The following is an 11,660-nucleotide window of genomic DNA, read 5'->3' as shown; positions in this document are numbered from 1 at the left end:
ATATACATACAATATACAGTAAGATTTAAGCATTGAGCGAATCTACCAATCGCAATGAAGAATTCTCGAGAACGTAAGACTGCGATTTTGAAAATCTCGATTGTGATTAATCGAGCCGCCGACACATATCACATATGTACATACAACGATACCCATTTGTTAAATATGCAATCGTACAAGGCGTGAATTAAATTGCAATTACTATCAAGTAGCCATGCTTATATCGCTCTAGCGTCACGTAAACAATATGAAAGGTAACCAGATTCTCACGTGCGCACTATGGTGACTGGCAATGCGATACGGACAATACACTCGTCGCAACTCGGAGCAGGAGCTGCCCATCTATCGCTCTCGATAACACATGGACGATGTCGAATACGTTTAAGACACGTGGGTGCAGCGGTGCACACATAGGCCAACGTAGGCACGTCATTTTTTCCGTCGCGAGATTTATATCGTCGGATAAACGCTTCTCTAGCGGTGCAAAGTCGATGCGAAGTCTCGATAGAGCGTTTTCTCACATTCTGTGCAACTTTGTCTTGATATATAATAAATGTAAAAAAAAAAGAAACGAAAGATAACCTGTCCCCGTCAAGGCAAACGTTGCTGTAAATAACGTCTCTTTTTTTGGCTTACCGTGAGACAGAGCGGCGTGGCGGTTTAAATTAATTCACGTGTCTCGCAGCATTCCTCCCGTTTCGGCCCGCTCGGAGTCTCGTCGCCGTCGGGTCACACGCAAAGAAAAAATCCTTCGACTGATAACGTCACCCAAACTCATTGGTTCGCGAACTCGTTGAATGACAAACAACGATAACGCGGATTATCCGTGCGCTCTGCCAGCAGTTAGTCGCTGTAATTAGGCCTAGAAATGACCATTGTCGCGAGTATCGTTTAGGAAAATAACGTTTGTTTTAACTTATCGCTCTGAAGTTTGTTACTCGCGAGAAAAACTGTATGCGTGTGTATGAGAGAGAGAGAGAGAGAGAGAAAGAGAGAAAGAATAAAAACGTGCGGTATGGCAAAGATAGTCGTTGTCGGTTCGTGCATGATTGACTTTACCTGGTGAGTAAGGACGAGGCTTTTTTTTGCGCGTTGCAAAAGTTTACCCTGCCTCGACGATCGATCTGCGATTATTAATGTTACAATTACATTGTAGTTTTGTTATAGCAAATATTATGATACAAGAGTGTCCCATTTTAAATAATGCATTTTAATGTCTTCTGTAACTCGTAGACAAAAATGTTTCAGACAAAAGTTGCATTGTTTGGAGGGGGCCACATGATGAAGATATATACCCAGATAGCACAGTGACGTCAAATGACGTATTAATTCCGTCATAATGCCGTCTTTAACGTCATTAAGATGGCATTATGATGGAATTAATACGTCATTTGACGTCACTGTGTTATCTGGGTATAGGCTTGTCGTTGGGTGACCTTTTCAAGATCAGATCAAGGTCACCTCAACATTTTTTAATAAAACACTTGTTTTTTATATTATATTCTTGTAGCCCTTGTCGAGACGTTTTCAAAACACTAATAAAGCTCTAAGTCCATATTTTCATCATATGGCTTCCTCCAAACCTTGCAACTTTTGTCGGAAATATTTTTGTCTATGACGAGTTATAGAAGAGATATTAAAATGAGACACCCTGTATAATCCTGATAATAGATGTATAATTACGAATTGCATGAAAAAGATGCTCTCACAACTCACAACCGCATGTGTTTGTGCCGTAGTAATTTCCAATTGTATTCAACGCACCTAATTGTTAAATAAGCAACGAGTGAATTCGATTATAGATAGCTACAATCCCTGTATGTTATTGTATTTTTGAAAATAAACGTCACACTTTTTAGTTTCTCTCCACGGTTGCCTAAACCTGGCGAGACGATAGTCGGGACCAGATTTGAAAAGAATTACGGCGGTAAAGGCGCCAACCAGTGCGTGACAGCTGCTAAACTTGGAGGATCCACAGCACTTATTGCTTCAGTAGGCATTTATTTTCTAGACAAGACTAACTTGTCACTTCTTCGCATCTGACTTTTTTTCAATATTCATTTATTATCCGTTGCTGTTTGTAACTCTAATTAATTATGATTTTTGTGTTGCATTTACATGTATTGCGATTCTTTATCTCTTATCACAGTTAGGCTCCGACCCGTTCGCTCAAGAATACTTAGAGATTTTTAGAAAGGAAAATGTGGACGCATCTCGCGTGAAGATACAAAGCGACAAGCACAGTGGCGTTGCTCACATTGTCGTTGCTGAAAATGGTACGTTTTCGAAAATATAAATCAGAATCTTTCCGAGTGCCTTGAAATTGCAATTCATATGGGAAGACGTCAAATAAATTCCGACTAATCTAAGGGATTAAAATAATAGCCTGAATAAATAACAGCATTAAAATCAAACTTCTCCGTTAAGATAATCCCAACGATCCCTCCCGTCGCGCTATAAGACCTGTAAGTAATCGGAACGCATTTCGAATAACGTTCGCAGGTGAGAACAGCATCGTTATCGTGTTGGGCGCAAACGAATCGTTGACTCCGGAACATGTGGATTCCGCCGCTGACATGATCAAAAGCGCGAGCGTTTTGTTATGTCAGTTCGAGGTGCCGTTGGAAAGCACGCTGCGCGCGTTGAAGTTACACCAGGGCCACGGTGCGTTTCTCTTTTTCACTCGTTTCACCCCACATTTTATTACAAGTATCCGTGTAAATCCTTTCTTTTTCGGAGCCGAACTATCGCAAGTCCCAGAAAAGACGTGGTCGAAAGCGCTGTCCTGCATTAATTGCCATGACAAAATTTACGCGAATTACGTGTTATCTTTCAAATGACTCGCGTCTTTAAAGACTGACGATTTGCGATATCGCGGCTCTGAGATACACTTTTACATAATCGTAACGTGATAGGACTTTCGATTGTCAACGGGGCGCCCGCGCTGAAGAACCCTGACCCGGAAATCCTCAGATTATGCGACATTTTCTGCGTCAACGAGACGGAGGTATGTGCAAAAGACGATTAGTGCGATCGTTGCGGTAACGAGACATCGCCGTTCTTTTTTTTCCCCCTCGAAACGCCCGATATATTAAAGAATTCAATTTATGGTATTTGAGGCATGCCAGAGATCCCGTTGTACTTTTATAGGCGGAAGTTACGACGGGCATTCACCCCGTAGACCTGTCGAATCTGCAGCAGGTCGCGGACGAGCTCCTGGCCAAGGGATGCAACGCGATCATCCTTACTCTCGGGCCGCTCGGAGCTGCGTATGCGTCGAGAGCGAACAGAAACGTCACGCGGATTTCTACTACCGAGGTCCACCCTGTAGATACTACCGTACGTATTGCATATATATATACACAGTGTCGCAGAACCGTCGTAGTTGCGGTAGATTGCACGGTGAATTTTTTGAGTCGTTATATTCAACGAAATTGAATAAGAAATTATTCTTTCTAAAGCGCACATTTTTGAATAACTTGATATACGACGGTTCTAGGACATTTCCTACAAATTTTTGTTAGATTTACGTAACACGACATATTTCGTCTCATTTTTCTTTACACAAGTACACGATCTGTACTTCCTGCTTATAAAACAATTTTGTAAATTGATTCTCAATCTCTTCACATTTATGAGATCATGAGATTGAAACGGTGCAGGTGAAAGTATTTGATGGTAGATGGTATTTGCCGGTTTGCGATCTTTTGAATGGACAACCGGTCAACTTCCGGTGAACTGAAACGCTGATTCACTTAGTGATTCATTGCCAAGTGATTGGCATGTAAGCATTTAAGAAGGAAATTGCCTCAGGTAGTTAAGTGCAGTGGTATGCGATGCAGGGTGCCGGGGATGCATTTTTGGGTGGGCTCGCATATTTCAAGGCGTATCATCCGGAGCTGCCGATGGACGAGTGCATCAGGAGAGCTTGCGTGGTTGCCACCAAGTCCATTCTTAAATTCGGCACACACGCGAGCTTCCCAACGAAAAACGATCTGCCGGGAGATTTATTTGTATAAACAAAAAGAGGCAGTTACCTCTCAAAATGTGTTATTTACGGATTTGATATTTTATCTCCTCTGTTACATATATGTATATATAGATATGCATATCTGAAATGTGTTTTGTGAAATCTTTTTAGATTGAATAATTGCGGAATAAAAGTAAATACCGAAAGTTTTATGCATAAAGTGTGTAAACATATACGTCCCATTTCCCAAAACTCAAAATAGTTAAGAATAGCACGGTCACGCGTTATAATGCAAAATTAATGCAGCAAATTAACGTGATGACGGTAAAATACTTAGAGAATGTGTTCACATATACTATGTAGGATGTAGAATAAAAAACATATGTAGACTCAAAAGTCGAAGTACCCTATATACATGTCTTATTTGTTCATCAGTGCATATAGGAGATTAAATCTTTTTTAATCGTTTAGAAAACCGGTTGATCTCCATCGTCGATCTCCTCTGCGTAATTTTTTGCAAGATCCTCGACGAATATATCAATTTTTTTGGAGTCAAATAGGATTTGCCTAAAAATTCGAAGGTATGTTTAAACAACAACAACATTAGCATAACGTAAATAATGTTGCAGAACAAATTTCTACGTCCATCTCGCAAAAAAATGAATGAACTTAGAAAAAGTTAATATTTATTCTGGGATATTAATTAAATATTCTAATCTGCGAAATCGGGGTCCAGCTTTATTCTTACTTTTCTTTCTCTCTTTGTTTTCCCGACATCCTGGTACCATCTGGCGTTGTAACTAAATTCCGAAAATAGGAAAAGGGGATTAATGTATTCTTATTTAATAACTTTAATACTTCAATTTTAAATAGGAGAAAGTAAAATAATCGAAATTTTGACAAGTAAAAAAAGAAATAACGAAGGGATAGTACGAATAAATTATAAAAGGAATTAATGAATAGCTCAAGTAGTAAATAGAAATTCGCGATAATTTCGAGGATCTTTTTTAAGGTGAAAAAAATGTCTGGCCGTGTACCGTGCCATTTATGCCGCGTTAGGAAATCTCATTTTAATATTACGTGCCTCTGCCCGTGACGAATAAACTAGTACATTTTTTCGAATTTCGGAGATTTTTCTGTCTCCAAATGTATTCGCGTGCGTACACGCGCACACATGTACGCGCTAGATAAAAAAAATAACGGTAGGTAATGGTAGGAGTTAGTAAAAATTCCAAGCGCTTTCACGATACGCGCGTTCTTCGACCTTCTAAAGAAAAAAAAAGGAGGCACGTCCGGGAACCCTGCGAGAGTACCTGGTGATGCCACCTCGACTGGTTCACGCGAATGTGCAGCGTTATTCAAGAGAGGGAGAGTGATGGAAGGGGCAAGCGTGCTTGCGTGTAAATGTCATTTAATATGCTTTCGTAAGGTAGTGGCGATTAATTTTTTGACAGTCACATCGTGGCGACGACGATAGGTCCATGCCGCTCTCAGCGTCTAAAATATCAGTATCGCCGCGAACTTTCGTCGGTGCGAGGACGATGAGGAGCTCAGCGGCGCGGCGATGGACTACCATCCGTCCGAATGCCGGAAACCGCGGGCGAAATCGGGAACGGGACGGTTCAGCTTCCGCGTGGTGTCTCATCGGTAATTCCCCGAAGTGTGAGTTAAGAAAAAAAATTCGACGGTAATCGGTAAGGGGGAGTCCTTTCCCTCGATACGTGCAATCGCGTGCGGTCGCGTGCCAGGCCAGGTCGGTCGGCGGTATCCGCGAGATCCGAGGCGCGCGAGCGTCAACGCGGAAAAATTGTGCCGCGCGTAAACGTCAAAAGGGAAAGGCGTTGCGTTATTACTTTCGAAGTAAAACCCCCTCGCGCGCGTTCTCGTCGCGCGTAATCGTCATCGTCATCGCCGTGCTCGCGGTGGCATACGTGAGGATATTGCTGAGAGCGAGGGGGATTCCGCGAAGCACGAGACATTCGGTCTCTCTTTCCGCTATAAGTGCGGGCATTATGCGCACCAAGGTGTGACGTCAATGGCCGAGATGGACAGCGATACTAAATCCATGTTTAAGGGAAGAGCAGAAGCGACGGCGACGACGACGGCAACCAGGATGATGGCAGGTCCATCGAGAGGGAACGAGGAGACCTCGTGACGTCAAAGAGGAGGGCGCGCGTCCGAAGAAGAGGGAGTCGCTCGCGCCGCGCTAAAGAAACTCTTCTTGGGGCCCCGGCCCGGCCCCCCGCGGCCCCGTGCACCCAGGGGCTGCACAAGGTGTGGGCAAAGAGAGGGGAGATATATTAGTCACATTCGTGTATACCGGCACGCGCAAGCCCCCGTTAAAGTGGGGCAATACCACCCACGTGCACGTTCGCGGATAGGATAAAAAATCCTTCGAGGATCAGGGAATTCTCAGTTTTAAGCAAGCCATTAAGACGATCGAACCGAGACGAGAACAGAGATAACCACCTCGTCTCTCGATCTTACAAATCCCGACGACAAGTTCGCGTTGAGTGATCCGCCGAGGGAATCCGCCGGGAATCCAGAAAGTTATCGAGACTCTCGCGTGCCTTGCGTTGGTCAGCGCCGCACGCCAAACTCTGACCGGCGAATTATCACAGAGAATCGCGCGGCATCCAGCCCAAAAAACAGCCAGATTGTCGAAATATTTTCGACTTACGTCAAGTGGCCGAAAGATCCGTCGGACGGTCGATCAAATTTGAAAAATTCCGATTCGAAATACCGCGCCGCGTGTATTCACGGTCTTCCAGTGTCTCGCTGAGATACGCACCGTCAATTTTGTCGAATTTCAAAGAAAATTCGATAATCAAAAGAACCCCGGAAGATAATCAATTTTCTGGTGGTAAAATTAATCGCCTGAGCTTGAAGAAATTTCCCTGAACTGCAGTTATCGGCTTTGATCGCAATCGCTCGATCTATTATCATATTTCCATCACATTCACGTAAACGATCGACAGAAATTATTCGGAAAGTGCCCAGAAGATAAGCCGACGTCGTTAATAAAGAAGTTTAGTGGAAAAAGTAATCATCCGTCAAGCAAAAAAATCGGGTTTGATTCCTAATTTTGTCATCTCGCATATATGTTTAAATGAAAGATATTATTCCACTGTGATTAAGAAACGCGATAGAAAGAAACAAGAGCAAAAAAGAAATTGAAAAATCTTGACGTTAGTGCGTGGGAAAACAATTTATATAGGAAAAGCATATCCGGAAAGAAAATCCATCCCGGGTTGTTCTAAGAAGAAGAACAAAAGCGGCCACATCATCGATAAAGGTTGCTGACCTCCGTGGAAGGCCTACCTTTTATACAAATTTCGGACTAAATCAACACAATGGCGATATTCAACGTCGGATTTTACCTGTCTGTTCTTGTCGCCTGTATCATCATTAGCCCGTCGCTCATTCAAGGCCGGAGTCTGAGACGCCGACACGGGCATCATTCCCATTCAAGTCATTACAATCTCGAGGAATCGCTGCCACGAGATCTATCGGGACGTCTCGAGGATGATCTGGAGTCTTATCGCAATTCCTACGGACAGACGAAGACACGCGGATATCCTCAAATTTTGAATCGTTCCTCGAAGTACGAGGGTTCGGAGGATCTACCATCGTACTTCCGCCGTTCCAGACACGAATCTGACTCGAGAGGTCGCGAGTCCTTGCGACCAATGGAGCTCGTCGCCAGGAGAAAACGTCACAATAAACATGACAGCATGACCTATCAAAAACTGAGCAAACCCAACGAGCAGAACAGGAACCACCAAGGATCGAACGATCACGGACCCAAGGTTTCCACAAGACCGATCGAGAACGATCCTCCTTTCTTGGAGCTGGAGGTGAAGGAGGCGCAGAACAGATCCATATGCAAGTACACCGTGGAGTCGGTACCAGACGTTCGGGGTTCCCGGGTACCAAAGGATCTGGAGCATGTGAAATGCAATTACATGCAATCACACTGTCAGGGCATCTACTGCTGCATACAAACATACAAAAACATCGAGGTGTCCTATGGCGATGGCGAGAAGGAGAAAATGAGGCTCTACGTAGGCTGCGTGTGCGCCGAGATCTCCATATCCAGTGATGTACAGGAGTCGCAGCTACCTATCAACAATTGACACCGAGGGACTCGCGAGACTAACTCGGGGAGGAAGGAGGGGAGGGGGGAAGGGGAGGCAGTGACGATCCGCTTCGGTGACGACGTCGCTTCGATGGCGACGGTAACCGGCGGTGATTTTTTTCGAACACCGGCACGAATCGAGCGGGACGCGTCTTCGGAGATGGCGATTGAAACCAAGACGGCGAAGAACACAATTGTTGTCATGAATGACGCTGCATGCAATCGGCAATCCGCGGACGAACGTCTCTCTTTCCTTTTTCTCTTTACGTAGGAACTCGTTTGAAGATTGCGCCTAGTGACGCGCGAATACCAGGAATTTAACAGATTTACTCAAACGTTTGACGTTAGAACGGCGACAGGGATTTATGGGACTGCGGCGGAGAGGTAGGAGAAGAAGGTTTGCAAAAGATCCAAGTCGCGACGCGCGCGTGTATACGAGATCGAGACGTCTCTTGTCAGTCCTTTGCCCCCTTCGTTCTGATATCACTCGCAGTCGACAATATGCACGCGTATCCAACTAACAAAAATCGCAATCATTCTTCCGACGCATCTCGTTCTAAATAAATTCACAATAAAAACGGTGATACACAAAATGCGATACATCGAGGTAACAAGATACCGTGATATAAGGACGATAGCCGATAGGATGGTAACAAAGCGAATCAAAATACGTTTACTCGCTGTCGATTCACAGTTCATTCGAAATAAATCGGTAAAGAAGACGGTTGCAGAAAGCGCAAGGAGACCATGGAAACGGCTGTAAAGACAAATTTCACCGCTTTTAACGCAACGGAAAAGAGAATTAATTCATGCGATATAATACAAGAGATTTTCAGAGTGTCATAAGAGAAAATCTGACAAAATTAGCAAATAAATAGTAAAACTGATTACTTGATAAATATTTACAATTGTTTAGAAGAAGAAGCAGAGATTAACGCAAAAGTACTACAGCCCCCGTTCCATTTTTTTCTCCAAGCCCTTTCTGCAGGCCTCGCAGGATTTGCATCGTCTGAGCATCTTTCGGACAACCTGCATATAAAGTAGCGATTCAAGTGCCGTGACGTAATACCGTGTATACGTCTCCTAGTAGGAATAAGAAATTATTGTTTACGCTCTAGGTATTTATAGATTCTCTATCGGCCGTGTTGTTGCCAAACAATGTGATAAAACACGTACTCGATCATAACCAATCGCTCAGGTAGTGCTAAATCCGGTCAGACATGCACGTAGCACGTACCCGAATACAATTATCATCGCGCATTCATCACGCGCGTCGTTTAGATGGATAATGATTGCACGAGTGAATCATTAATGTCCGTCGCGATTGACGCACATTATCTATTTATTACATACATCGCGTATCATCCCGTCTATTTATTTTCGTCAGCACATTCATCCGTTCACTTATATTTATCTATTTATTTATTTATTTATTTATCCGTTTATATTTATACAGGTATTTATTCCTAACCGTTTATGCAGCACGTAACGAGGAATTATTTCCGATCTATTTAAAGCGATATAATTTGTGTTTCGCAGTGATACAAGCAGGAAACAGCTTCGCGATAATTCCGAGCGACGGAAAGCGTGTACTTGTTGAAATTTACATGTGTTAATTGGCAAATAATATGACTGATGTACGTAGGGTGTCAATAGAACCAAGCGTGATTTATATGAAAGTTATTTGTGAATTTCTAAGTAATCTTAAATAATTTGTACGCGATCTTTTTACATGTATATGTATGCCTATGTAATAAGAGACGAACAGTATTAAATACCGATAATTCGATATATCGATTATAAAATTGTAATTGTAAATTATCACGCGTATTTTTATACTCTTATAAGAGATTTTACTGCTGTGGTTTAATGGAAGACAAACAGTATTAAAATAAAAATAATGTTTCTCTCTAATAATGCGTCTCTTTTGTGCTTTTCATAAACGTTCCCCATGTTATATTAAAATGTATTTTTAAAAATGTCCAAAACCATATAATTCTTCAATTTTTAAGGATCAAAACGGCGTAAACGAGGATTGCTTATGTTTTGTTCGCAATTAACGGTATATGCAAAAATATATTACTTTTTGCATTTTTAAAATTATTATTAATATAATTATTATCAATTTGTCTATAATTAGCTTGATTCAAAAAGAAATATTCTAAATTCAAGTATCTGGAAAGTACCACGGTGAGAGAAAGGAGAAAAAATATTCAATGTTGCCTTTCTATTAATTTTCGCTTCTTCGCGTATTATTCTTCCTATTCCTTTTCTTTTATCCAATCTTTCAAGTTCCTTGTAATTTTTTACTCTGTCTTCATCAGTTTTTGTTACATGGAAGAAACACACGTGCCTATATATCGTGTGTTATAGCAAGTCGACAACTGCGAGGATTCTCGATTCTCCTCGTAAGAACGACCGGACTCGGAGGATTCGCCGCATCTTCCACGAAGGAGTCTCGGCGTGTCGGTCTTGTCGACGCGACGCGGCGCGGCGTCAGAGAGCCTGGCGGTCAGACGGCCGGTCTGTGACGAATACACGGAATACGGAATACTCCTTCTTCCGCAGGTGAAATCCTCCGATATATTGCTACACAGGTCAGCAGCTCTGACGTACGTTGGACGATCTCTCGATTGCGCGGTGATTCACGTCGAATTCCTCGTAGACGCGCGTCTTCCGATGAGGGATTTCCCTGAGGCGCGAATCTCGGGGGCCGCTGCGGCCTATTCGAAATCGCGAGTCACGGGTTGCCCGGGATGTGCGTGGCAGCGCGCACGTATTGGTAACCCGCGTCGCAACATAATCACCGCTTAAGCTACAGCTCAGGCATCGCGCGATGCATTGCGAACAAAGAGACAGAGAGAGAGAGAGAGACAGAGAGAGAGAGAGAGAGCGAGAGATGAGGAGAACGTAGAGGACTAAGGGAGAGGGCCCTGCCATGGAGGGGCAGGACAGGTCGGTAACGGAAGACGAGCGATTTGAGATATTGCAAAAATTTCCGATGTGTCATCGCGCGGAAATGCTGAATTTTAACGGGGTATCTCTTCCCGCGTCTCTCCTGTGCAACCGGCTGACATTCGAACGAAGGTATCGTGCGACGGCGACGGCGACGACGACGACGACGACGAGGACGACGATGGCGACGGTGAGGGGAAAAAAAGACATAAAACCGCAAAGAGGCGAAATGTAGCGTCCGAGAAAGACAAATGGATGTGCGCCTAGAGTTTAACTCGAGCCCGCGCGCGAAAGCGCAAATTCTACGCGGGGCAAATAAAACTGCAAATAAAGGCGGTTTATATTCTTTCCTCCGTTTTTCTTTTATTTTCAGCCCAAAATAGATTCGTTACATCGCTGTGAAATTTATGCGGTCAATCGTAATCGGTCTAGAATGCAATCTAATATGACTTGGTCCGCGAAGAAGGTAACGCGCGGAGTTTTGTCTAAGGTTAGGTGCCGTTAACCTTTAGCAAACCTGTTATTCCGCGTCTAGTGTCTGGCGCGTTAGACACGAGTGTCCGAAATCATCGTTATCACCGTTATCACCACTACAAT

At 43.4% G+C, this 11,660-nt stretch overlaps 2 protein-coding genes across 3 annotated transcripts; both read left to right on the top strand.

The window, feature by feature from the left end:
* The first annotated feature begins 918 nt into the window (after window positions 1-918).
* On the top strand, window positions 919-10,779 carry LOC139821747 (ribokinase). 2 transcript variants are annotated; one of them, XM_071793164.1, is made up of 7 exons: window positions 919-1,062; window positions 1,860-1,992; window positions 2,150-2,276; window positions 2,503-2,664; window positions 2,916-3,007; window positions 3,151-3,339; window positions 10,482-10,779. In XM_071793164.1, exons 1-7 carry the CDS (start codon window positions 965-967, stop codon window positions 10,518-10,520), a joined length of 840 nt encoding a protein of 279 aa, XP_071649265.1. In that variant the 5' UTR covers window positions 919-964; the 3' UTR covers window positions 10,521-10,779. The 2 variants fall into 2 exon arrangements, with proteins under 2 accessions (XP_071649265.1, XP_071649183.1); XM_071793082.1 differs by lacking the exon at window positions 10,482-10,779 and adding an exon at window positions 3,843-4,176.
* Window positions 4,331-8,140, top strand: LOC139821866 (uncharacterized). Its single transcript, XM_071793270.1, has one exon. It carries the CDS (start codon window positions 7,324-7,326, stop codon window positions 8,104-8,106), a length of 783 nt encoding a protein of 260 aa, XP_071649371.1. The 5' UTR covers window positions 4,331-7,323; the 3' UTR covers window positions 8,107-8,140.
* Window positions 10,780-11,660: the final 881 nt, after the last annotated feature.

Source organism: Temnothorax longispinosus, chromosome 1 (assembly GCF_030848805.1).
Source record: "Temnothorax longispinosus isolate EJ_2023e chromosome 1, Tlon_JGU_v1, whole genome shotgun sequence".
NCBI lineage: Eukaryota > Metazoa > Arthropoda > Insecta > Hymenoptera > Formicidae > Temnothorax > Temnothorax longispinosus.
This window is presented reverse-complemented; position numbering and strand designations above follow the sequence as displayed.

Bases quoted from the DNA above. Each gene is read 5' to 3' on its own strand.
- LOC139821747 (XM_071793082.1), top strand. From the start codon at position 965: ATGAGAGAGAGAGAGAGAGAGAGAAAGAGAGAAAGAATAAAAACGTGC. The intron at 1,993-2,149 runs GTAGGCATTTAT...CTCTTATCACAG, and splicing joins CCACAGCACTTATTGCTTCA to TTAGGCTCCGACCCGTTCGC. The intron at 2,665-2,915 runs GTGCGTTTCTCT...GTAACGTGATAG, and splicing joins GAAGTTACACCAGGGCCACG to GACTTTCGATTGTCAACGGG.
- LOC139821866 (XM_071793270.1), top strand. From the start codon at position 7,324: ATGGCGATATTCAACGTCGGATTTTACCTGTCTGTTCTTGTCGCCTGT.